Here is a 27,916-nt window from a genome sequence, read left to right as displayed (position 1 = left end):
GGGCAGGGACACCTTTTGCCAGACCAAGTTGCTCCAAACCCTGCCCAACCTGGCCTTGAAAATGTGACCAGCCAGAAGCAGAAGGGAGAGAATCCACCCAAAATCATCACAAACCCAGCCATAATGGAGAAAATCAAGAGTTCCTGTCCCAGCTGTGCCTCCTCAGCAGTGCTTTTGCACTGTCCACCTCAGCCCATGTTTCATGCTGCTGCCAAAAAGACACCAAAAAAGACAAATGTTTGGGAAGATGCTGCTTTGGGGGAAGAAAAAGCGAACAATGCATCACTCTGCACTAGCCCTACAACAAATCTCCTTCTTCTCCCCCAAACCAGCCTCTCCCCAAATCTCCACAGAATACACCCATCAAGGTAACAGGATGGTGAGGAAGCATATTAAATAAATAATAACAACAATTACGATAAAACCCACTCTTCTCCACCTCTTACATAACCAGCATTGTCTTAATCCTACAGGTACTTCACAGAAGTAAAAAGGATTTGTTCCTCCTGCAAATCCTTTTTTTTTTTCCCTTTTTTTTTTCTATATTTTTTTTTATGGTGACTCATCCTTATCCGCCCCTGGACATGCCATGGGGAGGCTGGGGGGGCTGTGCAAGGTGAGTGTGACCCCCAACTCCATCCCTTAAACCTCTCTGGGCTTCAGTCCCCCCTGTCCTGGAGCTTGGTCCATCCTGACCCACCCTGTCCTGGGGTTCAGTCTGTCCTGAATCCTCTGGGAGGAAAAATGCTCTGGGATGGGCCCCGGAATTCATCAGCAGGATGACAAAGGCAGGCAGCGGGTCCAGACCCCCCAGTTCCCCCCGGAGACACTCCAGTCACAGCACCCGGCCTTGTGCCCCCCGGGAATGTGGGGCAGGGGGAAAGATCACCCCAATCCCCTCCCCTGGGACAAATGGTGGGTGATGGATGGCGTGAGGAAAGGCTGCAGCCCCTCTTCCAAGCACAGCGGTGCCCCGTGATGCTCTTGGGGGGCCTGAAGGCTTGGCACCTTGAAAATTTAGGGTGCTGCCCAAGGATGTGCGGTGCCCCCGTGAGGGTTGGGCAGCCCGTCCGAGGATGAAGGGCTCTTCCTGAGGATCTGGGGAGCCGCAGGAGGATTCGGGGTGCCCGCTGTGACTGGGGGCGCTCCCGCAGCCACGGCAGCCCGTGGTGGGCTCGGTGTGGCCGGGGTCCCCATCCCGGAGCACCGCGCCGGGGCCGGCGGGGCCCTTTAAGGCGGCGGGGGCGGGGCGGGGGCGGCGCTGCCGGCGGGGCGGGGGGCGGCGGGGCCGAGCGGAGCCGAGCGGAGCCGAGCCGAGCCGAGCGGAGCCGAGCCGAGCCGAGACACCAGCAGACAGCGGGGCCGGGTGAGCGCACCCCCCGGTACCGGTACCGGCGGGCGGGGAGGGCCCTTCATTCCCGGTTATCTCCCCCCCTCCCCGTTCAGCAGCGGATCCACCGCCCGGGGGAGGGTCCCGCCCCCCGCCGCTGCGGCGCGGTGCATTCGGGAGGGTTCCCCAGCCGCCCCCTCCCCTCGCACGGCGGGGCCGGGGCCGCCGCCGCCGCCCCCCCGGGCTGGGTCACCTCCCCCCCACTCCGGTTCTCGGTGAGCATCGCCGCCTCTCGGGGCGGCCCCGGGCCCCGCGGGGGCCGTGATGGGGCAGACCCGGCTGGGCCCGGGCAGCGGGGGCTGCTGTCTCTGGGGAGCGGGGCTGCAGCGATGGCTCGGGCTCCCCCGGCCCTGGGGGCTCCCCCGGGCCCGGGGGCTGCTCCAGGGACCGGGCTCCGGCCGTGAGGGACTGCCCGGGGGAGGGGGTTTTCCCCGGGGCCGCAGCCGTGGGTTGGTTCCCCCCGTGGCTGGGGGGCACAGGCAGCACGCAGCCCCCGCATGGATGCTCCCTTATTTCCTTCCAGTCAGTATTGTGTGCCCGGGTTTGCACGAGGGGTGCTGCGGAGGGATGGCGGAGGCCCCCCAGGGCTCGGCAGCCCCGGTGCCTGCGGGGCCCCGGGGACAGCCGTGGGGCAGCGGCGGCTCCCGAGCTTCCCCAGCCCCGCTGAGCCTGGGCAGCACCGCGGGAAGGGCCTCGGGAGGCTCGGGGGGACTTTCTGCCCGGCCCTACTGCTTGTTTGTGGCTTTGGTGAAGTCAGGCCGGAGCCCAGCAGGACTGTGGCTTGGGGGAGGTGAGATGTGCCTGGGGATATTGCTCTGGCTCCAGGGCTTGACAGCCTAAACCTTTGCCTTCCAGATCCCTCCCTCCAAGTCGATCTGGTACTTCCTTCCAGTGTGGAAATTGATCGGTTGAAGTTATGCGTTTGACCTGCAAGAGCCACGCTGCCAGTGCTTCGGGGATCTTGTGAACTGGAACGGGAAAGGAGGTAAAAATCTCTCTGTCCCCCCAGCACCCTGCCCAAAATCCCCCGCGGGCCCCGCTCCTGGGTCTTTGAGAGGATGAGGAGGAGCTGGGGGTGCTCAGCCTGGAGGAAAGGAGGCTCAGGGGGGAACCTTCTCGCTTTCTACAACTGCCTGGAAGGAAGTTGTAGCCAGGTACAGTTGATTAGACAAGAGGAAATGGCATCAAGTTATGCCAGGGGAGGTTTAGTTGGATATTAGGAAAAATCTCTTTGCTGAAAGGGTTGTCAGGCTTCCTAGGGCAGTGGTGGAGTCACCATCCCTGGAGGATTTAACACGTGTGGATGTGGCACTTGGGGACATGGGTTAGTGGTGGCCTGGGCAGAGCTGGGGGATGGTTGGAATGGGTGATCTTGGATATCTTTTCCAAACTAAACGATTCAGTGATTACTCAGAACTCCCCTCCATGAGGATTTTTGGTTTGGTTTGTTGGGAGAGTGGAGAGGAATCGTGTACATCTGGGGATGCCTTTCTATATAGGAATCATCCTCCTAAACCACACAGGCTCTCCCAAAATGCTCAGCCCCTCTTCCCTGGGGGGAGAGCACATTTGTACAGACAGGTGGGTGTGTGCTGCCAGGAGATCTGCTCAGATGGGATGGCAAGTGCCCTTGGACCTTCCCTCTGTGTCCTTCAATGCTATTTCCCAGTGTCTCACCATCACTGTAACACATCAGAGGAGCCCAGGGCTACCCCTGAGTGTTTCTTAAAGAAGCTGCATAATCCCCTCTGCTCCAGCTTGGGGAGTGCACAGGTTTGCCTGCCCTGTGTGGTGTCTCACCCAGCTCAGTGACCAGACCCCTGTGCCATCAAGGAGGGCGAGTCAGTCCCCGCCTGGTCAAGGCTTTGGGGTTAAAATCACCTCCTTCCTCCCATGTGAGTTCCTCGGTTGGTTCAGGGCTGCAGTGGCTGCTTGACTGCCTCTTCTGGCTGATCCTCTGGGCTATCAGATCTGTCCCCTCTTCTCGTGGACTGTGAGCACCCTCATGGCAGCATGGTCTTGTCCAGCCTCCTCTTGTCCTTCCTCCTTGGAGGTAGAACACCCATCTCCTTAAGATGAGGATGTTGCTGGCTAATGCCTTTCCTCTTCCTCCTCCTCTTCTTCCCAGCAGAAGCAGAGAAACGAGATGATGGTTGCACATCTGCTGGCCCTGCTGACTCAGGCTGGCTGGGATGCCCCAGGGCTGTGCTTCCAGCCCTGGGGTTCCTGCATCATTCCCCTCACTTGACCTCAGCTGCTTTCCCTGTCCATGGATGCCAGTGAGGTGGTGGGATAAAGGTTGGAGGCTTGTCCCTGGCTCAGAGATCCCTTCCTTGTGCAAGCAGAGGGAACCTGGGGGCCCTGCCCCCAGGTGTGCTCCCAGAAATTCAATCCCATCCCACCTGGCTCCATCACAGTGGAGAGGAGGAGAGAACATGCTGAAAGGGAAAACTGCATCCCACACCTGATTTTTGCTAAAGGGAGAACCAGAAGGGCTTGGAGAATCTGTTTGCTCTCATGCAGGGTCTGGGTTTGGGATGAGACTTGACTGGAGCCCCACATCCATCCACACCTACAGGTGGGGGGACAGGAGAGGGACACAGCGTGCATCCACCCCATGGTCCCAGTGGGAAGATGTCTGTGCCCTGCTCCACTGGATCCTGGCAGCATTTGGACCACAAGAGGGGCTGCAGTGGCACCCCAGAACCCTGGCAAGAGGGATGGCAAAGTTGGACACAGCCTGTGAATCCCTCTGGGGCAGTCATGGCCATGCTGGGTACGAAAGCTCTGCCTGCCCAGGAGCATCCCTGCACAGTGAAGAGAAAAAGGATATTTGAGGTTGGATCTCCAGCCGGGGTTGGCAGCTGTAACAGGGTGTTTTGGCATCATCTGGTTGGGGGGGGGTGATGGTTCAAAGCCCACTGGAATTTTTATTTTGCTTAATACACCACTTAAGCAATTAGCAGTGATTGTAGCAGTCCTGGGTGAGGCGCTGGGTAGAATTGAATTTCCCCAGCTCAGATACCATTAGGCAGCAGTTTAAGGCTGTTTGCAGGCGGGTATGAGACAGTGATGCGTGTGGGGAATTAGATCTGCAACGTAAAAAAAAAATATAATAAGAAAATTTCCTACAGAACTGTGTAACTTTATCTCATGTTTATTATGTGCTGTAATTGAAAAACAATCACAGGGGTTTCTCTGACCTAATGATGGGGGATCCCCAGTGATGACTGTGCTGGCTCCATCAGGGTTGGCTTTGTTGAGCATCCACTCAGCTCTCTCCCCAAAAACACCCAAAGAGCTCCTCCATGGCATTTCCCCAGGGCAAGAATAATCTCTTTTTATAAAGAGTTTGCACTTGCTTTGGGAAGTGCAGTTTTGTTGATGTTGCAGGGCTTTTTCTTTGAATCCCCAGAATTTTGGGTGCATCCAGGGGAGGGGGCAGAGCAGATGAATCTCCTGTTGTTTGGCATTTCTGAGTCCAGGAAGGGTCTGCCCACAGGTACCAGGTCAGTGGTTAATGTGTAACAGGTGTGCAGGACACTGCACCCACAGCACACCAGCCTGGAGGGATGGATGTGCAAATAGTTTCCCAAGGATGGGAAGGCGAGAGGAGGAGGAGGAGAAGGTTTTTGTTGTGGGCTGAGGGGCGGAAGGAAGTCGAGGCTTAGCGAGGGAAATGTGAGATTGCTTGGTTGGGGACAGGGCTTCTGCTGCTCCTCGGGGGAGGCTCTGCTATTGTGGTGGTTAAAAATAGACTTTGGACTGGGTAGTTCTCTGTGGGAAGCTCTCTGGCTGGAGACAGGCACGTGAGGTGGCATCCAAGTGAGGGGGAATGGACAACAGCCTTTGACCTCCTTCACCTAAAGCTCTGGGTTTTTAACATTCATTTATTTTTTCCAATAGTTTTTCCTTTGGGGCATTGAGGGGGTGTCTCTGCTTTATTCCCAGACACAGCCTCCAAGCCCCAAGCTGCATTCACGATGCCCAGATGCATCAAAGCTTTGCTGATCATTGTCACTGCAGCCTGGGGACCCTGTTCCCCATGGCTGAGGTGTCCCCCAGGCCCCAAAAAACCAGCAGCTACCCCAACCAGGGTTGAGTGGCTTGGGTGATGCTCTGGCCCCGTGCATGGGCTGGCAGAGTGGCTCCCTGCAAGCTGGATGGAATTACTCAGGGAAAAGATTATCTAAGATCCAGTGGATCTTATCTGTGAACTTGTCTTTATTTTCCAGCAGCTGTCAGCACAGGAGGTACAACATCCTCTGTGGGGGATTTTGGAGGGGAGGGAGAGGAACGACCCTGTGGTATGGCCAGAATGGTGGGAAATTGAGAAAATCTCAGGTTTTGCTGGAGAGCTTTCATGGGTCCATCTTTGAGGAGCATTGTTTCCTGTGGGGCTGGAATCAGGATATCACACAGAGCTGTGGGGACACTCTTATGTGCAAGAGGAGGAAAGGTTCATTTCTTGCCCACTTTCTCATCTGAAGATGTGTCCCACCAGCACCTGCACCCCAAAACCTTGTCCTGGCCACCCAGCACTGCTGAGTGCTTTGGGTCATCTGTTTTGAGAGCAGGGCTGGCCAGTGGGACCCCTCACAGCGCAGCAGAAAAAGGCACAAGGAGTCTTTTCACTCCAGAAAAATGTTTTCTAAGCTGCAGGTGGACCCTGAGGTGCATCTGGGCAGGGATAAAGCAAGCTCCTGCTGAGGGATTGGTTGGAGGCAGGTGGTTTGACTATAAAATTTGAGGCCAAAATGCTGTTCAATTAATATTTTAGTGTGATGGCCAGTAAATGAGAGGAACAAAGAATGTTTCCATTTCTGTCTGGTTCAGAGAAGCAGTCTGATTTAAGAGCACAATAGTATAAATAGTACACGGAGTACTGAGGAGCATGGGGAGCAGTCAGCTTCTCCCAGCCCAGGGCTGTGGCCGGGGGTCCGGGGGGGGTGTGAAAGGCACAAGGCAGGTGACTTCTGCTTTTGTTTCGTTGGTTTTCTCTTCCTCAGCTCAGCCTCTGCCTGAAGTCACAGCTCCAGGGCTGGGAAGGGTCCTCGAGGCGACAAAGGGAGGTCACTTGGTGACACGCTTCAGGTGCCAGCTGTGGAATGAGGGGGAGATCAGCTCCCACGCATCCCTCATCCCGTTGTGCTCGCTCAGTAGGAACGGGGATGATGTCCCTGCTTCTCTCCCTGCAGCCAGCCCCTTTCGCTGCTCTCCGTCTCCCTCGGGAGCTCGCTGTGTGCCAGGAGCATCAGCTCGGGGGGGCCGGGGGTATCGCCTTGCTCTGCGACCTGCTCGTGACTCGGGGATCTCCTCTGGCACGGCACGCTTAGGTCAGGCGCTTTTCTGGGGGAGCAGGTGCCTGGGTTTCCTCGTGTCATTCCCATGGGATCGCGATGACCAGCTGGGGTTTTGAGTGGCATCGATCTTGCTGGAAACCGAGCAGCCTTGCAGGACTGGGACAGCCGGGGCTGGGCTGGGATCTCCTTCCCCAGGAGCCAGGGTTTTGCTGCACGCCGTCCTGCTCTGCATTTTCCTTTCCCGTTGCTCTCTGGCAATTTTCCCACACAGGTGGAGGGATGCAGGGATGGAGGGATTCAACTTGCCGCTCACAACCTCCACCAGAAAGTGCTTTTCCCCACTGAGTTTCGGATCACTTTGTCCCAGCCTGGCTGCGCTGGGCGGAAGGGAAACATCTCTTTATTAGGGTTGTTTCCTTAAATAAAGCCATCAGAGGCAGCGCTGGGCAGGCTGCGCTGGGCAGGCTGTGCTGGCCATCCCATGACCGGCGTTGCGCATTCGGGTTATTAACACCTCATTAGATGCTGGTTCCTCCCCACGCCTCTGGTTCAGCAAATCCCAGTGGCTTTGTTGTTGCTCCCTGACTCCTGCTTCACCGGGCGAGTTGTTTTTTTATGGTCTCCTGCGCTTCTGCTGACAGTTTAAATTTCATTTCTTCTTGAGGTCAGTAGCTTTGCTTTGACTTTCAGATTATTCTCTGTGTGTCCACACCTTGGTGGGAGAGGTGTCCCAAATCACTGCCAGCAGCTGGTTCTCACCTGCCATCCCAGCCTGGGTTTCCACTTGGCAAACCCCAGAAGTTCTTTATTTTTATCTTCTCTTCTTAAATCTTGACTCAGTTTCCCAAATGACAGAGGCAGCAGGCACGGCTCTGCTCTGGGACAAGTTTGGGGACTCGTGCAGGGGGGTTGGGAGCCTGTCACCAGCCTGATGCTGTGGTTGCCACCCCATGGCTTCTTCATGACAACCACCCCACTTTATATATTTATTTTTCTGTCCTCTTGTGTCACCCAGGCCAGGGACTCAAGACTGTGGCCCCTGAGCCAGTTCTGGAGTGGGCTGATGGCACTTCCAAAGGGATCTGGCTCCTTAGAAAGGTGCCTGGAGCATGCTGCAACCCTCAGGAAGCTGGGCTGGCAGGGGATGGCCCTTCCCAAAAAGCAATTGCAGATTTGCTGCTTATTTTCATCGTGAGCTTATTTTCGTCTCCGCTTCCACCGCTCTGCCCGGGGATGCTGTCTGTGGCATGATAAGTTATTTCAAGAAGTGGGGCAGAGCTGTTGGTATGGAGGGGAGTGCAGGCAGCCAGATTAAAGGTAAATCTACACAGATAATTGGGAGCCTGCTTCCTGCAGAAATCAGGTGAATCAGGGGCGGGGATGGCTCTGCAGTCCCAGGGGCTGCCTTTAAATCGCCCCACTGACTCCCAGGCTGTGCTATTGGAACCTGGCCGGGGGCTCCTGGCTGTGCTCTGGGCAGGGTGGCTTGGATATGCGGCACAGGGTTCGTAATCCCCGCCGCCGCCTCCTCAGACCTGCCAGCTGTCTCTCCTCTAGGCTTCATTTTTATACATTGGCCTTTTAAAGTCTGTCATCCCCATGCAGATGAAAGGAAGATGCTGTGATGCCTCTGCGTGAGTGTCTCGGAGCCTCAGCCCGGCTGCCGTGCCTGGATCTCCTTGAGGCTTTTTGTTTGGGGCTTTATCTTTTTTGAAGTGCCTTTTTTTCCTTCTTCTTCTTCTCTTCCCCCCCCCCCCCCCTTAACCTCTCAGAGTCTGTTAGCTTGCCATCCCTTGCTTTCAAGCAGGCAGGCCCTGAGCACCAGTTCCTCCTGGAGAGAGGGATGTGGAGCTGTTTTCTCCCAAATTCAAGGGAGGGAAACCAGTAAAGCCCCTGGGCTCAACACCCAGGGCTGATGCAAATAAACCCATCTCTGAGAGGCTTTCTCTTCCCCCCACAAGCCCCTTCCTGCTCTTTTCCCTTTGCACCCTTTCCCTCTCCCTTGCTCTTGCTGTGACTGCTTGGATTGGCAGCAGGAGACTCCTTTTCCATCTCCCTTTTCTCCCCGAGCCCAAATACTCCTGGCCCGTGGCTTGGTGCCAGGGCAGCTCCCAGGCCATGGCAGAGAATTGGGTTGTGAATTTTCAATTCAAAGGGCAGAGTCTTTAAACCCTCTGCTTGGTGATGGATGGATAATTAGGAATTTCATTTGCTGGGCGGGTAACAAACAGCTTTGCATTTTCTGCTGCTTTGCTGATGTCTCTTGGGGAAATTCAGACCCTGCTCCTAAACTGCAGGGATGGGTTTTTTTCCCAGCTGGCATGGCTCGCTGCTCAGGTCTCTGGGAAAGCCCTGTGATGCTGGGGAGAGCTTTGCCAGGGATTTCTGCAGGGGATGGAGCTCTGCTGCTGTTGTGGGATGTGAGGAGCCAGTGCAGGTCCATGTGTAACCTGTCCTCAGTGCCTCCTTGGCACAGCCAGGGCACTGAGAAGCATCCCTGCCTTAAAGGTGGGAAAATGCCACATGTATGGTATTTCTGTTGAGATTTTGTTTCCTGTGTGGGTTTCTCCCTGTTTGGGGAGCTTGAGAGCCACTTCCTGGGATGGAGATGCTCCCAGAGAACTCACCTCCATGGGGATGTGCTGGGGATTTGGCAACCAGCTCCTGGCTGGAGCTGCTCTGAATCACAGCCTTCAGGGCTCGTTCCTCCTGGGGTCTGGGCACTGACGTGGTTGGGGTCTGGAGGATAAGGAGCAGTTTATGCCAGTCCCCAGTGCCCGCCCCAATCCCGTGGCTTGTGCCGTTCATCCGAGCAGTAATTAATTACCGGCCGTGTGAGCTGCCGGCGGGATACGGCGCGTGATTTATTAGCAGGAGTAATCCCTCGCCAGCAAAAGAGCTGCTCTGTGAATGGAGAGCAGCAAAATCCAGGGAAAGAGCTGCTCTGTGAATGGAGAACAGCAAAACCCGGGGGAACTGTCCTGCCCTTCCAGAACTGGATCCCACAGGCACAATCCCTGCCTGGAGCAGGGCAGCCACAGGCACCCTTGGGCTCGGTGTTTGAGCCAGGTCAGGTGGATTTGCCAAAGTGCTGCCCTTGGAGTGGAGGAAGGAGAGGTATCTGGACACAGGGAGCAGGTGTTTGGGGTCATGGGCTCAGCAGTGCTCCAGCCAAGGCCCACCAGCACCAGCAGCCATGAGCAGTTTTGGCACTGGGAGGTGATTTTTGAGATGCAGTCACTGCTGGGGCCTCCTGAGGAGGCTGTTCATGCTGCCCACAGCCAGGCAGAGGTTTGGCAAGTGCAGTATGAGCACCACGCTGGACTGTGCACATGCCCTGCCAGTCCCACAGTCACTGGGAGAAGGACCAGTGTGGAGGCTGGGAAAAGTGGTGCTTCTCCCAAGGGCTCACAGGGCTGGTCTGCAGCTCACATCAATTTCTGGTGTGCTCCTGGGTCTGGCTTCTGTTCCTTTTCCCCCTTTACCCAACCTACTCATTGGCTTCTGCTGAGGACCTGTCCTGGGTTATCTGGTAGCTGATGCTCAGTGGGGAGGGCAAAATCCCAAAATTGATGTGGCAAAGGATGAGGGCCAAGGCAAAGAGACTGGAGAAAGAGAAGGACCAACTGCTGAGTACAGAGAGGAGGGTGCTGCCCTGGGTGGATACTTCCCAGTTCTTCCTCCCCCTATGGAGAGCTGTGCCATGCCCAGGCAGACACAGAGTGAGAGGAATCCTGCAGGCAAATCCCCCTGGGCTCCTCTGCTCAGGGACTTCTTAGTGGTTTCATGAGAAATCAATAATGCTTTTGCATGGTCATTATCGTAAAATAAGTACAATTTATGGCTGCTGCCAGGGCCAAGATTTTTTCCTAGTGGATGAGGTGGAGAGAGAGCGACACACAGACACCTTCCCACAGCATTTTCCTTCGCACTGGAACTGCAGATCAGCTCTGGCATCAGGGCAAGGGGTGACCCCCGTTTTGGGGGTCAGGCTTGTTGTCCATGTCCATACCCCCGTTTGGGGATGCAGGGTGGGTTGTCCATGTCCCTGTTTTTGGGGGACAGGATGGGTTGTCCGTGCCACTCTCAGGCCGTGTTCTTGTCCCGCAGCCCGCCGGCAGGTGGAATGGGGCAGCCATGAACGGCGATGCCCTGTGCCAGGAGCCCTCCTCCCCGCTCCCCGACTGGAGGGAGTTCTGCAAGCTGCACGCCCAGGCAGCCGCCGTGGACTTCGCCCAGAAGTTCTGCCAGTTCCTGAAGGAGAACCCCCACTACGACACCCCCGGGGCAGAGACCTCCTTCTCCCACCATTTCACCGCCAACTTCTTGGACATCTTCAGCCTGGAGGTCAGCCGGGTGTTCGTGTCTGACTCACCCACCAAGTACAACATCGTGCCCTTCGTGGGGCTGCAGAACTGCCACGTCCCTTACGGGCGGGAGGTCACCCCGAGGAAGGAGGAGACGTCCACGGAGTCTCTGGACAGCATGGACGCCCCGCTGGGCGCCAGCCGCTACCTGACCCCAGCCCAGCAGGTGCAGGCTCACAAGGTCTCCTCCTACGGGCAGTCCCGCAGCTCGGAGGACGTCTCCATCCACGCTGCCGCCAAGCCCAAGTTCAAGAAGGGCTTCTCGCTGAGGAACATGAGCCTGTGCGTGGTGGATGGGATGAAGGAGATGTGGCACCGCAAATCCTCTCCGGAGCCGGGCGCCGAGGCTGCTCTGGGCGGCCGCAGAGCCGAGAGGGAGCCGTGGCCGGCCGGGGGCAAGGAGCCTGGGGACCCTCGGGAGAAATGGACACACAAGCTGCGCCTGTCCAAGGTGCCCTCGTCCAAGGTGGAGCTGGTGGACATCCAGAGGGAGGGGACGCTGCGCTACATGGTGGCCGATGACACGAACTGTGTGGGCAGCTCGCAGTGGCAGAAGTGCCGCCTCCTGCTCCGGAAAGCGGTGAAGGTGGAAGGAGAGAGGTTCCTGCTGGAGTTTTATGTCCCTCCAAAGGTAAGGCTTGGCTTTTGTCCACTGTTGTTTTTATGAGAAATTCAAGCAGCAGTTGGGCTTTGCTTGGGGCTTTTTTTGTTTCCAAACTGAGCTGGGCTGAAATCCAGTTCTGGTGCAGAGGGAGATCTGGTGCTGTGTGGCTGAGGTGAGAATGGATGAGAAAATGTGCTTGAAACCCATCCAGCCTGCAGGCCAGGATGAACCTTGCACTGTTAGTGTTGGTCTGTGCCTCTCACCTTTTGAGAAAATATAAAACATGAGTTTAGACTCAAGTGCATCTCTCTGGAGATCAGCATGGGTAGGGATGGTGGGCATTACGCTGGGCTGGGCTGGACTGGGGGCTTCCCCAGCCCAGGAATGGGGCCTGGTTGGAAGGAAACAACCCCATGTCCAAGGTGCCCACAAGGCAGCCTATGGAAGAGCTGGAGAGGGATATCTAACAAAGGCATGGAATCACGGGACAAGGTGGAATGGCTTTAAATAGGGATAGGTGGGACATTGGGAAGAAATTCTGCCCTGTGAGGGTGAGGAGGCCCTGGCACAGGCTGCCCAGAGAAGCTCTGGCTGCACCTGGATCTTTGGAAGTGTCCATGGCCAGGTTGGATGGGGCTTGGAGCAGCCTGGGACAATGGAAGGTGTCCTGCCCATGGCAGGGGGTGGAACAGGATTCCTTCCAACCCAACCCATTCCATAATTCTGTGGATGGAGCATCTGATGAAGCCTGGCATATCAGCTGCACCGAAGAGAAAATAAACTTGGGTTAAAATGGAACAACTGCTGCTCTTAAAGCATTTAAGAGAGAGCTCGTAGAGGGATTCCTTTTTTAGTGTATCTTGATTTGCCTCTAAAAATCAATTTTGAAATTATTTTATGGCAACTTTTATGAACATTGTCTGCTCTTCTGTTATAATCACACCCCACTTTGGTTTACAGTTTTCTCCTCTCATCCCATCTTGCCTTCCATCTGGCGAATGTAAAAGTGGCACCAGTCTGGCACAGCTGGAAGAAAACTGCTTTTTGCTTCAGCAGCCCACAGTTTTGTTTTTCCATAGACCCCACAAAAAACTATGGCCATGTCTTTAAACCTTTAAAGGGAAGAACTCTCCTGGAGAGGAGGGGGTTGGAATGAGATGATCTTTAAGGTCCCTATCAATCCAAACCATTCTGTGATTCTGAGACCCTTCTCTGGCTCAGGGGTGAATTATCACCTTGTTTCCTTTCCTTCCGAAGCAGCTGCTGCTTCCTTTCTGACCTTCTCCTGTGCAAACACCAAGATGGAAAAATTCCCCAGGGATGGGCAGAGCCTTGCACGGCTGAGACGTGTCTGCAGGCAGAACTGGGGCTCTGGGACTGGCAAAAACGAAACATCCTGCAAGGGAGAAAGCAGTTTCTGTTCTGTCTTGGATTTATTTATTTTTATTTCCCAATAAAAATGGGAACTGAGCCCGTTATTGGTAACTTGCAGCCAGGAGCTCCTTGCTGGCCTCATCCCACTCACTGCACCCAAGGCACCAGGCACAGGTTTTGGTGACTAAATCTCATCTCTGCTTCCTGCAGCTGCAATGCTCCAAATCCCAGAGCCCTGGAGGGGACCAGCCCTGGAGAGTAGCTCTGCGAGCTCCTTTGTGGGGATTTGTTGTAATTAAAACAAATATCTGGGGAATTTGTTGCTCAGCAAACACTTGGAGTGGGAGGCACCGGGTCTTGCCTCCCCACCGAGGCTCTGGCGGGTGCCAGGGGCCCTGGGGGAAATTAATTTTTCTTTATTTTAATGTAATTAAAATTCCCTGCATGGCTGAGGCTGCTGTGTTGTAACTGCTTGGTTGAAATGCTGCTCCTGTGCTGGAGAACTGGGGCTGTGTTTCCGCATGGGCAGCATCCCCCGTCAGATAGCACAGCTCTCTCCATCGGGAGAGGGTTGAAAATGGAGAGAAATTAAGTGGTGTTGGCAGAGCTGGCACATCAGCCTGTGCTGGAGCAAGGAGGATGGCTTGGCAGTTAAAAGCACCTCCCTGTCTTCCACTGGGCCTCCTCTTGGTTTAATTCACAGAGCTCAGAGTTATCAGGCACGGGAGGGAAATCAATGCTGTTTATCCCTTCCCTGTAATAACCACACAGGCTGAGCTGATCTTGCCTCTGAGAGCTCTGCTGCATTGTCCCCAGGGACAGTTTGATTCAATTGAGTGACTTTTTTTTTTTTTTTAATTCATTGATTTCTTTTAATTTATTTTCTTTGGTATTTTTTTTTTGTTTTCTCAGGCTTCCAAACCCAAGGTGAGCATCCCTCTTTCGGCCATCGTCGAGGTGCGCACCACCATGCCCCTGGAGATGCCTGACAAAGACAACACCTTCGTCCTAAAGGTGAGGGCAGGGTGTGGATCCCTACAGGAATGCCCTCTGCACCTGCACCCTGCACTGCAGGAGGCTCAGTCCCCAAAGGGATCCTTGCCAACAGCATGAATGCTCCCCACAGGATCCCTGTGACCCCAGCTGACACCAGGGGTGTTTTGGGATCAAGCTGTTTGGCTTTCACCATGGGGTTTGGCTTCTCAGTGTTTCCAGGAGATGGGATAAATCAGTGACCCGAGACAACCTGCAAGGGAAAATGGTCCTTGGTGCAGCTGCTTGTGGTTTTGTGGCTGCTGCTGTCCCGCATCGGTGACGTGTGGTGGCTGTTTCATTGTCACAATGTGATGGCCCTTAGTGCTGTGGTCTGGTTGATGAGGTGGCATCTGGTCAAAGGTTGGACTTGATGATCTTGGAGGTCTTTTCCAGCCTTAGTGATTCCATGGGAACAGCTCTGTGTGGCCAGTGAGACCCTGGGGATCAGCCAGGCATGAGCAGAGAGTAAAAGTCTCTTCCTTCAGAATTTTCCATATTATGTATTTATTAGCTCAGTGCTGCCTTTTGCTCTGCTGGAAGACAACAGCCTGTCATGGCAAATCAGGGCTGCATTTTGCAGGGTCTTGGACACCACGATGAAGATGGACCTCTGGATTTTGAGCATGTGCTCTACCTCTTCTCAACAAACAGCTCTCCCTGATGCCTCTCCCCAAGAGCGTGTGGCACAGCAGAGCAGAGAGGCCAGGCCTCCCAGCTGAATGAACCTGCTTGAAAACTATGAAAGGAAAAGAGGGGGGAAATGGAGCCTGGCTTTGTGAAAGCTCCAAATCCACCTGGCCCCAGGACGCATTCCCAGGGGAAATTTCTTTCCATCTAATCCAGCTCCTTGTCAAGGTCACACAGCTTCTCCTTTCCCCAAGGGCTTCTTGCTCTTCAGCCTCAGCAGTGGTCAGTGTCCACCATGGGCACAGAGGCTCTTTCAGCTGTTGTTTGCTGTGCCTCAAAGGCCAACCTCAAGTGTCTTCTGTCTTCCAGACTGACCAGCCCAAGGTCCTCCTTGCTTTCCTTGCAGGCTCTGGAGATTTAACACCCCAAAGTGTACATGGCCCAGAGCAGATGGGAAGGATTGCTTCTCCTTTCCTCTTCCTCTCTGTCCAGCCCAAGCTGATGCAGTTGCTTTCCTCATGGCACGACGATGATGGTGTTGACTCACACGCAGCCTGTGGGCTGGTGTAACTCTGGGATGATTTTTGCAGAACTGCTCCCGAGTCACGGTTCCCCAGCCCGCACACCCACGGCGATCGCTGTGAGCCCAGGGCTCACCCTGTCCTTGAGCTGGAGGCTGGTTTCAGCTTTTTCTTCCACTTCAGCTTTGACAAGTTCATTTGAATTCTTGCCTGATCCTCCAACACACTTGCAGTGTGATGTCATCCATGAATTGATCAGGTATCCTCGCATTCTTTTGTCCTCATCACTGAGGAGCACACACAGAGAGCCTTTGATGAGAAGGAGCTGCTGAGCACATCCCTCAGCTTTGACCACTGGCCATGATAACCCATCAGCCACCAATCTCTGCTCTTGGAAGATGGCTCATCAACTACTTCTTGTCACATTTTCTAGACCCCCTTACAAGCCCCACCTCAAATATGTCACATCAGTGTCCAAAGCAACACCCAGGATGTGCCGCTGCTTCCCCCTATCCCTGGGGCTGTCACGAGCATGAGCAGATGGGCTTAGTGATGACAGATCCCTTCTGGGAGCTTTCAGTTCTGGGATGCCTCCTGGGTGCCTGTGAGGGTTGGTTTCTCTGGTTGCTGATGGAAACTTCTGAAGGAAAATTTTGCACTTCTTCCCATCTTCTGAAGCCAGAAATGTTCTCTCCACTCCCACTGCTAACAGCTTGGTGACTCCTTCAGCCATTCCTTTAATGCCCTTCTGGAATGCTCCAAACCCTGCCAGCTGGAAAATACCTGCTTTACCAGGTACCTCCTGCTCCTGCCCTATCCTGGCTCTCACCCTGCCACAGGGGAATTGATCACAGTCGATCCTTTGAGTGAGCTGAGGCAGCAAGCACAGCATGGAGCCACCCCAGCCAGGCTCTGCTGTCCCCTCCCAGCTGTTGGCACAGGATGCTGTTCCCCTTTGCTCACATCCACTGTTATTTGTGGCTCATTTTCTGCCCAGGTCCTTCTCACTGGGGCATCTTTCTGCTCTCCCATTCCCCCTTTGCTGGCTGGACTTGCAGAGGAGGTGAGGGGGAAGCCCTCGGTGCTGGGGTATAGGTGAGGTGGGCAAGCTGGGTGCTGTGGTTTCCCTTCCCATGTGATGTGGAGCCCAATCTCAACCTTCACACACAACACACAGGTTATGATGGGTGGAAAAGCCCCTGCCTCGTTTAGAGAGGCCACACTGAAATAGTTTCTGCCAGACTGCCTAAAAATGAGCAGTCAGCATGTCCCCAGAGCCCATCAGACACCAAGCACATGCAGTTTTTTCCATTGCACAAGCAGGTGTTTGCAAAATACCCAGACCCTGCACGTGCTTTGCTTGCTGTCATGCTCTGCATGAGTGAGCAGCCCCATCTCCCACGTCAGCTTCATGCCTTGCCCTCAAAAAGCCAGAGAAGATCCTTAAGTTAAACAAACTGGGGAGGGGGATCTTTGCTACTCCCCTTCACCTCTGCTCAGGACAGGGTCCAGGCCACTGCTCAGCCCCAGCCAGGGCTCTGCTCCCTGCCCTCCCTGCTTATTTTCAGGATGGTGATTCAGTTGTTTGTGATTAATTGAATTTGCTTGGAGGTTGTCTCAGCTGGCAATGCTACACCCTCCTGGAGTCAGGGCTGCTCTGCCACCTCGGGAACACGATGTTTAAGGCTCCATGAGGGATGCAGGGAAACCTGCCAGAGGCACACACCATCCCATGGCATCTGAGTCCACTGATGTGGAGCTTCTGCCTGGCCCCGGAGAGGCACAGCTCCTTTGGGCTGGACAGTTTGGAGGCTCTTCTGCATCCTAATTTTTATTTTTTTTTATTTTTCTTTTTCCTGTGAAAGGGAGTTTCTCTCCCATTCTGTTGCAATCAGAAGTCAGAAGCCTTATGGACCAGTAGGCAAAAAAGATAATGGAGGAGATGTTTAAAACTCCTGAGGTCTGGCAGGGTTTTGGAGCAGAGAGCAGTGTGGCTTCTGCTGTACCTATGCAGAGCTAGTTTTGGGGGGACACAGAGGTGCCCCAAGAGTGAGGAATTCTGTGTCTGTGCTTGGGCATAGTGCCATGTACCCCAATGCTGCCAGCCAGGTGTGTTTTTTCCATGGAGGTTGTAAAAACCTTGTAAAAAAACTTGTATTTGCTGATAATAGTGGGGTGGGGTTTTCCTTTGAGCTCCAGATTTGGTCAGGCGTTCATCTTGGATGCATCTCTGTGGGTCAGCCCATGGAACTCCTGTGCTGGGATAGGGTGGGACACTGATGCTCTCCTGCTCAGCTGAGGTGCTGTTCAGGGGTCTGGCTGGGTTGTGGGGTGTATTTTGCTTCAGGGTGGGGGCCAGCACCCCAGCACAGCTGACTCCATCCATCCCACATGGCCTGCAGGTGGAGAATGGGGCCGAGTACATCCTGGAGACCATTGACTCCCTGCAGAAGCACTCGTGGGTGGCCGATATCCAGGACTGCATCGACCCTGGGTAAGGATTGCTGGGGAAGGGGGTCTGTGGGGCCAAGCTGTGGTGCCTGAGCACAGGCTGTTACCCAGATGCAATTTTTGCTGCTTGGGTTGTCAGAGGAAGTGTCCAACTCACACCAGCAGAGGTTCTGGAGGTAGTTAGCAGCCTGTGTCTGCCAGGGGTGCAGAGCACTGGCCACCTGTCCACCCTCCTCTGCCCCACATCCCCTCAGCCTGGCAGAGGCAGGTGACCTGGGAACAGAGCCTCAAAGCAGGAAGTTCCTAACACCCACCTTCTGAAGCTTTAATACCATATTTGAGCTATTTACTGTGTCTTTTTCCAGCTTAGCATCCATGATATATTTAAGATTCTGCTGGTTGAACTGATTTATTTGTATTTCTCTCACAGTGGCATCAGTGTTGTCATTGGAGTCATAACTCAGCCAAAACTTCTCATCTGCTGTTTCATCAGCATGTGCAGCAAGTTGTGTTGGGGAGGTTTGTGTGCCTGGTGCTGCTGCCCTTCAGCTGGCTTAGACAGGCCCAGCCTCAGGGGAAACCCTGGCTCTGCCTTTCTTGGCAGAGTTTTGGAAAAACCAGGTGCCCACGCTCGTAGCAGTGAGAACATCAAGCAAACCTGGAACAGAGGCTTGGAGAGGCTCCTGCTCCCTCCAGGCTGCCTTTGCCCCCTTCTGCTAGAGAGAGGCATTTGGTCACCATGGAGGCTGCATCTCACAGAGAAGATGCACTGGTGCACTCCAGATCTTTGCTCCTTTTGCTGTTTTCTGAAATCTGTAATTCATTGGCATGGATTGCCCAGAAAAGCTGTGGTTGCCCCATCCCTGGAAGCATCCAATGCCAGGACAGGGTTTGGAACAACCTGGGATAACGGAAGGTGTCCCTGCCCGTGGTAAGGGGGTGGAATGAGATGAGCTTTAAATTCCCTTCCAACCCACACCATTCTGTGATTCTGCAACTCAAGAAGCACTGCTGGGGCTGGGCTGCTGATGTGAGGCTGGGAAAAGGCCTTTTTCTCCTCAGTCCATGTTTCAGTGCTGGTTTTCCAGCTGGAGTTGAGCACCACGGCCATGCTGCCCTCGAGCCACCACAGGAGCTGCCGGCATCCCTGCGCCAGCCCCTCTCTCTGCCCCTGGCAGCCTCCCAGCCCTTTCTGTTTGCTTAGCACCCAGCACCGTCCCGCTCTGGCCTCCGGACGTGACTGCAAAGCAAATAATAATGAACTCCAGAGCAAATAATAATGAGCTGTTTAATACACCGACACACACGCTCGGTGCCAAGAGCGAATTCTCAATCAGCTCCCGATGCTTTTGCCAAGGGCTGCGTGCTGGAGCCGCTGTGTGAGCGCCCAGCGACGGCTTTTCTGCAGAGCAGTGTTGGTTTTGGTTTCCTTCCTCCCTTCTTGTTTTTAACTGGCTGCAGCTGAATGATTCCCAATGGCTGATTCATTTACTGGCCACTAAATAACTCAGCAGCTCACAGGGAGCTGTTGCCACCGACGCAGCCGCTTCCCCACTGCCTGTGCCCACGTGGCCCGTGTGAAGCAAGAGCAGCCAAGTGCTGTGGGCAGCTCTGGACTCTTGCTGGTGGCTGGGATAAAAATAGGATGTGGAGCAAGTTGGATGCTTGTGCAAGAAGGGTGCTGAAGTGCACAGGGAGGGCCAGCAACAGGGATGCTCTGAGTGGCTCCCTGGCTCTATTCCCACTTGCTGTCCTGCTCCAGGCCTCCTCGCTTAGTGTTTTATGTCTTTTAGGGATGTAATCCCCGTGGGTGGGTAATTCCCTTTGCAGAGGGGGAAAGTGAAAGCGCCCTCGGGTGGAAGTTGGTGCTGGGAGGGTGTGTGGGTGCAGAGCAAAGCACTGAGAGTCAAGGTAACAGCTTTCCTTCCAAACCCACAAGGCTGCAGCAAAATCCTGCAGCTGGAACTGACCGGCATGAAAGCAGTGTGGGCTTTCAAAGGTTTAATCTCTCCCTTGCTGGTTTCTCACGCCCAAAAGTCATGTTTGGTGGCTGCTGTGCCTTTCAGTGCTCTTGGTGCAATGGCAACCCCTTGAGAGGAATTCAGGAGCAATAGGATGTGTTATTGGATCCCACTGGAATTTTGTTTGGCTGAGTCCCCATTCCATGCCAGTGAGTAGAGATGCCACATGTGTGTGTCTCTGTCTGTGCTCTCCTCCAGGGACAGTGGGGATGACATTGAGCTGGTGTCCTGTGCACAGGGAGCCTGTCTGCCAGGCAGGACAACCTCATCCAGCTGCGAGTTCCTGAATGATGGTAAGGAACATCTGGGAAAGTCTGGGAGTCCCTCAGAGCCATAACCTAGGCCTCAGGTGTCTCTAAGATCCAGGAGTATCCAACACAGTCACCAGCAGAGCAGGATAACCCCCAGCTTTGCCCAGTGATGGTGGGTGAAGCTGAGCCACAAACTCATCCCTCTGCAATTTCCCTTCCAGAGGTACCCAGGCCACCAGACAGATGTGCCCTGCCCAGTGCTCACAACGCTGCCATGGCCACCGCTGTCCCCGTGCCCCAGGGCCGGGGCAGGGACTCCCTGGGGGAGCTCCTCACCCATGTCCCACTGGAAAGCTTCCTGCAGACGCTGGAATCCTCCCCCACCACTGGTGGGCATCTCACAGGTACTGGGACGTAGGATGCAGCCCCAGCATCTCACTCTGGAGGGTGCCCAGAGGGAGAGGAGGAGGTGGCAGGAGGAGAGGGGGTGATGTTCGGGTGCTCCCTAAAAACCTGCTGTCCCTGCGGGCAGGGGAGGACAGTGAGGCTGAAGCTGAGATCAACCTGTCTGACTTCCCCTGGTTCCACGGGACTCTGTCACGGATCAAGGCAGCCCAGCTGGTGCTCTTCGGGGGCGCCCGCAGTCACGGATTGTTCGTCATCCGGCAGAGCGAGACACGGCCTGGGGAGTATGTGCTGACCTTCAACTTCCAGGGCAAAGCCAAGGTGGGTGTCCTCTGCTTCTCTGTCAATGTTAGTAGCAGCCCTGCCCAGCACCTCAGGTTCCTTCTTGCTCTGTGGATGACCCCAAATGCAGCAGCTCTGACCCCAAACCCCAGCAGGGCATCCCTCAGGGCCACCTGTCCTTGTGCCCCAAAACCCCTTTGCATCCTGACCAGCCCCTTCTACACTTTCCCAACTGGATCAGTCACGTGAGCATATGGATAAATACCCCATGGGGGCTCATGTAGCCTGGCACACCTTCCCCTGCCCTCTCCTTGTCTGTTCTGTGTTCTGAAGCACACAGATGCACTATGAAAAACCAACCACGAGCACTTGTTTGCTGGGTCTCTTTTCTAGCAGAGATTGCCTGTTTTTGTCACCTTGCAGGAAGCAGTTCAGGTGGGCTAGAGACTTCCCCAGGCTGTCTGTGACCCCGGGATCAGAGCTTCGGCTGCCCCTGCTTGTAACCAGACACCCTTTTCTGTGTGTTTCTTTATGGTATTCATCCCTAAGAGGGGTCAAACTTCTCCTGAGGCTGCAGCAAGTGGGATTTTACAGGAAACACCCTGCAGCAGGGTGAACACAACAATCCTGTTGGGAGCAAACCTCTCTTGGCTGATGGAGGTGGCTCCTGCAGATTGCAAGGGTGGGTCTCACCCTCACAACCCCCAGCTCACCCCGTGCCCCCTGCACTTGCAGCACCTGCGCCTGTCGCTGAACGAGAGCGGGCAGTGCCACGTGCAGCACCTCTGGTTCCAGACCATCTTTGACATGCTGCGCCACTTCCACACGCACCCCATCCCGCTGGAGTCGGGCGGCGCGGCCGACATCACCCTCCGCAGCTACGTGGTGGCCCAGAGCCCGCAGCCCGGTAGGTGCCTGGGCTGGGCAGGGCTGGGATCTTGTGTGGGACAGATCCAGGGGATTCCCTCCCTAAAGCAGTGCCCTGCTGATGTGTGTGGCTCTGGAGATGTGCCAGGCTGGGTGTCACCTGCTGAAGGCAGGGCTGTGTTGGTGTGACCCCCTGTCCCCTGGCTCTGGCAGGAGAGCAGCAGAGAGGTCTGCAAGGCTCGGAGTGTCCCGCTGTGCTGGGAGAGAGCGGGAAGGAGGGTTGGAGAACAGGGTCAAGTATATGGAGAGGGGTGTGGGAAGGTACCAGGGACGGAGAGAGGTGGGGCTGAGCCCGCAGACAGCACAGGAGGGGTCAAGCTCCTGTTTCCCTTGCAGACACCGGCCCCCCACCACCCCTCGTGTCACAGCCACCGAGCTGCCGGGTCGACGTGCCACCTCCACACTACTTCTGCAGCACAGCACCCACGGGCCCGCCAGTGCCACCACCTGCTGAGGGGGTGGCTGTGGCCCCCACTGTCCCTGTCCCCGCACCCTACCACCGCCTGGAGGGTGCCCTGGGCCCCCGGAGCCGCAGCGACAGCGCCGAGCGCCAGCCGGAGCCTCCAGCCGCCAGTGCCGAGGACTACCACGAGGCTGACAGCGCCCGGAGCCGGACCCGGGCGGTGGAAAACCAGTACTCCTTCTACTGAGCCCCCTGTGCTGGGGGCTGGATGGTGGGGGGAGCAGGGCAGCTGTGCCCCTCACCGCTGCACCGGCCTCGCCACCTCCTCCTGCCACCACCAGCGACCCAGCTGGGACATCCTCCTCGCTCCCTGCTGCTTTGGGGAGCTGTGTCAGCAGTGGGCAATGTCCCAGCTGGACCTGGCGCCAACCCCAGGGTTGGGGCAGTGCTGGGGGTATGGGAGGCTGAAAGAGTCAGTGCCATTTTAGAGCTTGCAGCCTCTTCTCCTTCCCTCTGGACCAAGAGCTCTCCCAGGGCCGAGCTGGGCTCCCTGCATCTCCCCCTGGGTGTGATCATTGTGGGATGGCACCCACAGCTGTGACAGGCTCCATCCTCCAAAGCACCTTGGCATGTCCCCTCTGGGGCGAGAGCTCAGCATGGCCAACATCCTTCTGGCACCATCGCCCTGCAAACCAGCTGCTGACGGACTCTGGCATTTTGGGATGAGCATGGAAATGTCAGATCTCCATGAAGAGACTCTTCTTGAACATGTGGATCACTGAGAGGGCGCTGCTGCAGAGGCCTGAGGGTTTATCTGGGCTGGCTTTTCGGCTCCCTCTGGGGCACATGTTTCCTAGACTCTGACAGAAGAAGGTTTTTGTCCAGAGCTTGATGTATGGCATTCAAGGAAGGGTTTTCCTGCTGTCCTGCCTTTTCTGTTCCTTTGTTTCCTTTCTCTCTTTGCTGTACCAACAGAGAATCCCTGGATAACCCTTTCTTCCTCCCTCTCGTCCTTGATTTTTCAAAACTTAAGCTCTTCACAAGGGCATCAGCCTTCTGCCTGCTCTCTGCCACAGCTGGGCAATATTTTCCACTGCTCAAGGCAAACCTTGAAAAATACCTCTTTACATCAGTTTTTGGTTATTTGGGATGTCTTGAGGGGTCAGGCAGAGGCCAGGGCTTGTGTCCAGAGGCGAGGGACAGCTTTGCCTTGCAGGTAAAAGCAGGTATTCCTGCTTGGCTGGGCTCCCAGGGATAAAAACACTATGTTGATTATTTTCCAAGAGGTCATGGAAGCCCTGAGGATGTTTTTATAAGCCAGGATTTGTGCCTGTGGGGGCTGGGAAGGGCAGCTTTGCTTGCAGACAAAGTGTTTGCATGTCCCCCTTGGTTTGGCTGACGCAGCTTGTCTTACCGAGCAGCAGGACTCCTGGTGTGGCAGTGACAGGAGTGACAGTGCTCACAGGACCTGAGCCAGGTGCCTTTGGAGTGTCTGAACAGGTCTCCAGGTAGAGCAGACCCCACCATACCCAGCTAGAAGTTACCACTTAGTTAAAAGAGGTACAAGCCAAGCCACAACCTCAAAAAAAAAAAACAAAAAAACAAAAAGCCTTGAATTTGCGTGGAATTGGGTTGGGCCAAATTTTTATTTATTAGGTGCCTTCTTTCCTGAGCTAGCAAAGCATGTCCCCAGTGCTTGACTCACGTGTGCCTCCTGCTTCAAGAGGACAGGGGAGGTGTCTTCTGTGATGTGAGAGCTGCCTTTTTGGCCCATGGATGTATGATATGAGGCCTGGTTGATCCCATTCCTGGAGCAAATGCCACCTTCTCCCCAAACACACGGCCCTTCAGAGGGAAGCAGGTGCAGTTTGCTCTGTTGAGGATATTTCTCCTTCCTCAGCCCCGCTAAAACACAGCTCAGAGGAGCTGGGTGCTCTGGGTTCATGGGTTTAACACACGGTGGATGAGGGGAGATCTCCAGATCTGATACAGACATGGTCACTGGTTCTTCCCTGAGGCTACAAGGGTGGGATCCAGAAGGCTGGATGGGAGCACTGCCTTACAGACCTTCAGATATTGGCTTTGTTTCTCACTTTCTGTGTCACAGGATAGGAAAAGGAGGGGGAAGCAATGATCTGCAAGCAAAAAATGTTAATTTGTAAATAGGGAAGAGTCTGGAAGAGTTTACTGTTGTGTAGAATAAATTAATTTTATTTAAAAAAAGAAAGGGGAGGGGGGGACTTGTTAAACAAATGGAGAACTCGAGTTCCGGTTTTAAAATAAAATCACTTGCAAAAACAACAGCATGTGAGCAAGAGCTTGGGGCTTTGCTGGATTTGCTACATAAAAAAAAAAAAGGAAAGAGGGAGGATGCTGTCATGTCTCATGTGTGCAGACCTCGTTGCTATCTCTGGTTAGTTGGGGCCAGGCTCGGTCTGTCTCTGCCCGCTGGAGTGCACTGAGAGAGGAGGAAGGGAGCAGAGAGTTCTCTTTTCTGCTGAGCAGAGGGAAGAGGAGGGTGGGTCCAGGCTGTACAGGACAAGGTTTCCTCTCCTCCTCCCTGTTATTTACTTTGTCTGGTTAGTCAGTAGTGCAAGTCAGTGGTCCAACCCCCAGGCAGCAGGATAACAGGGAATGAGCAGCCCTGGGCTGTGAAGTTGCTGTTCCCTTGCTAAAGGCCTGTGCTAGCATCTCCCAGCAGCTCCCCATGGCCTGTCATTCCCCCTCCTCTGCCTTCATCTCTCCTGGGAGACTGTGCCTCATGCTCTGACGTTGTATGTCTTTCTAGTGTGCTCTTTTCTGCTGAGAATCCCCTGGGAAAACTGGAGCATTGTCCCAGACTGTACTGTGACAGCTAAGCAGTGACAGACGCAGCTAACACATGGCTTTTGGGGGGGTGGAGGGAGCTGCTCAGCTCGGTAATCAGGCCATGGTTGTGTCATGATCCATTCACAAAAACATTCCCTCCCCAAAAGTCACCAGAGCCTTTTCACCGCTCCTGGAGAGCTCATCCATCAGGAGCTGGGCAGCTGGGGAGGTGACACTGAGGGCTGTGCCTTCGGGACAGCTGCTCCTCCTGCCTCACAGAAAGCCGTTCACACCTCAGCTTATTAGCAAATTGACTAATTACAGCATCAGTCTTGCTGGAAAACATCCCTTTCCTTTCACAGGGTGCCTGGAAGGGCTGGGGCAGGACAAAACAGCATCTAACGCAGAGATTTGATGGTGAAACGAGGGGAAAGCACCCTCAGCGTGTGGGCTGGATTCCATGCCAGCACTGCCCTCTGCCCAGGGCTGGAGAAGGACTGGGATGCAGGGATGCTGGACTGGGCTGCAGAGATGCTGCTGCTGAGCTGTGCCCTGGCACATACCATGAACAGGACAAAAATGCGAAGAGATTTCAGCAGTGCAGCTGCCCACGTTTCACGTGGGTGTTGGAGCTCCTGCCTGACGTGCAGGGTCTGTCTCAGCAAAGGATTGCAGTGCTTCCAGAAGGATCCCTTTGGTAGGAGAACTCCTCAGAAACACAAATGAGCTTCTTTGATAAAGATCAGGGAGTTTTGTTGTTTGGCTCTCTCCGACCTATGAGAACACTACCCTGTTCTAATGCAAATCTGCTGGCCCCAGTAAGCCCAGTCCTGCCCAGATCCCAGCCTGGCACTCTGATTTTGTGGGCTTTGTATTTTGATGAAATACTTTCTATTTTTGTATGACCTAAGTAGCTGTCTTGCCCCACTCCCCAGATTTTTTAAAAGTAAATCGTGCAGAATACAGCAAGGGTCTGCACCAGCTCCCTAGATGCGTAGTTTGAGAGTGAGATGTTCCCAGGTCTCTTTCCCCACTGTTTTTGAAGGCTCTGCTGGATGACAGGCAAGCTGCCTGGTTGTTTCCTGGGGCTGTGAGCTGTGACTGGAACAAGCCACGTTCTGGGCAAGTGAGTCCAGCTGCTCTTTGCAGCCCTCAGGCTGCCATTCTGCCTTCCTCCCATGGGGACTGGCATGGGACAGCCAAGTCCTGGCAGCTCATCATTCACAGCCCTGCTGTGGGAAGCTGTGTGTTTGGAGAGGTGGCTGTGAGGAAGAAACAGGGCGAAACGCTAGGGATTAATTGTGCTTAGGACTCAGCAGAGGAAACTCAATCGATTTGCAGCAATTCTGCTTTGTAAAACAGTCTGTGGTGACTGAGAGGGGACAGGGACCTGCTGTAGCCTCTGCAACAGAGCTGGTGTCTCCCTGGCAGGGCTGAGTCCAGCCTGGCACTGGATGGGTTCTGTCCTGGTGGGCTGAAGACGACCCAAGGCTGGGAGAGCCGCAGGCACAGGAGCCAGGGAGCTGGCAGACAGCGTGGAGGAAGCTGTTTGCATTGCTCCAGCCAGGGCTGAGACTGCAAGGATGCCTTCCAGGACCAGCGGCCAGCTGGGAACTCAGCCAGCACTAAATTCACACCATTCTTTTACAAATCAGGTTGGTAAGACAAACACGAGACACAAACTAGTGTGATTTCCATAGCAACCTCAGCGGAGGTTGAAAAGTCTTTTGTAAACACAGGGCTGAACCTCAGGATCAGCTCTGATTTTCTCCACAGAAAGGGGAAGAGAATGGAGCCTTAATAAATTCAGGCCATACAAATGAACTATAAATCTCAGAAGGAGCCATTCCCAACCTCTCTGTTCCCCTTTCTGTCACCCTCTCCACATGCATAGCACGAAGCTGTCTGAAACCCAGAGCCCAACTTCCCGGCTCTGGCTTATCTCCATAAACTGCACAAAGGCTTATGCCCCTCTTCCATTGCAGCTGACCTTTACTGGCTAATTCTGTGACGCACACACAGCCCCAGCACATGCCATGCCATTTCTGTAGGGCCACAGCGACTTGAAACAAAATTTGGCTTGCAGTGGAGGCCTGTACTGCAGCCAGCTCTGGCTCCTCTTCCCCACCATGGCTTCCTCCAGCTCCGTCAGACAAGTGTGGATTTGGGTGTACCAGCCCTCGGCTCATCCAAGCGCTGTTCCTGCAAATCCTGGGCGTGAATATGGATGCAAACAGCACAGCATCCCCCCCTGCTACCTGCCCACGTCTCCCAGCGCCCAGCCGTGCTGTGGGGAGCCGTTCATCACTGTCAGCAGACAAAGCCCGCGGGCCGCGCTGGTTAATGACCAAAGTGACACGAACAGATGGCGCAGGCAGCCTGCCACGGGGGCACCAGGAAGTGCTGTATCGCTTACACCCTCACGGGGAAGGGATTTGGCAGGGCTGAGGGTGCCAGTTGAATTTTCATCCTGCTCAGGCTCGGACGGAGCGCGGCAGATGCCGGAGCTGCCTTGCTGATGCAGCCTGCTGGGGACAGAGCACAGCCCTGAGAACACGCGTGAGGGGACAGGGGACATCGGAGCTCAGCTTGGGCAGGAGCAGGATGCATGGCTACAGCTGGGACATGGGAGTGATTGCAGGGAACAAGCTGTAGCTGAGTTTTTGAGTGTCTGAGGGAGGCAGCAGCCAGGCCCTCCTCAGGGCTGCTGAGCCATGGGATGAGGCTGGAGCACAGGCAGTTCCATCCAAAAACGAGACAGAGGCCTGTTGGAGTGAGCCCAGAGAAGACAAACCAGATGGCTGGAGGGGTGGAACACCTCTCCTACAAGGAAAGGCTGAGAGAATTGGGGATTGTTCCGCCTCAGAAAAGTCTTTGGGATGACCTAATTGTGGCCTTTCAGTACCCAAATGGACAGAAAGATGCTGGAGGACTTTGAACATGAATTTGTAGTGACAGATGGGGGAACTGCTTCAAACTGAAAAAGTGGGTTTAGATGAGATATTAGGATTAAATTCTTTGCTGTGAAGGCACAGATAGCCCGGAAAATCTTTGACTGCTGCATCCCTGGAAATGTTCAAGGACAAGTAGGATGGCGCTCTGAGCAGCCTGGTCTAGTGGGTGGCATCCCTGCCCACATCAGTGGGT

At 54.8% G+C, this 27,916-nt stretch overlaps 1 protein-coding gene across 3 annotated transcripts; it reads left to right on the top strand.

The window, feature by feature from the left end:
- Window positions 1-1,268: 1,268 nt before the first annotated feature.
- SH2B2 (SH2B adaptor protein 2) lies at window positions 1,269-24,266 on the top strand. 3 transcript variants are annotated; one of them, XM_014255130.2, is made up of 10 exons: window positions 1,269-1,366; window positions 2,246-2,375; window positions 10,804-11,691; window positions 13,951-14,052; window positions 17,624-17,715; window positions 19,892-19,986; window positions 20,166-20,348; window positions 20,477-20,670; window positions 21,367-21,538; window positions 21,895-24,266. In XM_014255130.2, the coding sequence occupies exons 3-10, from the start codon at window positions 10,831-10,833 to the stop codon at window positions 22,206-22,208; spliced, it is 2,013 nt and encodes a 670-aa protein (XP_014110605.2). In that variant the 5' UTR covers window positions 1,269-1,366; window positions 2,246-2,375; window positions 10,804-10,830; the 3' UTR covers window positions 22,209-24,266. The 3 variants fall into 3 exon arrangements, with proteins under 3 accessions (XP_014110605.2, XP_087922410.1, XP_005525908.2); XM_088066284.1 differs by lacking the exon at window positions 1,269-1,366 and adding an exon at window positions 1,548-1,605; XM_005525851.3 differs by lacking the exons at window positions 1,269-1,366; window positions 2,246-2,375 and adding an exon at window positions 7,250-7,357.
- The last annotated feature ends 3,650 nt before the right edge of the window (window positions 24,267-27,916 follow it).

Source organism: Pseudopodoces humilis, chromosome 23 (assembly GCF_049639895.1).
Source record: "Pseudopodoces humilis isolate 2021_Gansu_Grassland_sample_001 chromosome 23, ASM4963989v1, whole genome shotgun sequence".
Lineage (NCBI taxonomy): Eukaryota > Metazoa > Chordata > Aves > Passeriformes > Paridae > Pseudopodoces > Pseudopodoces humilis.
Note: the sequence above shows the minus strand (reverse complement) of the source record. Positions and strands in the feature narration are given on the sequence as shown.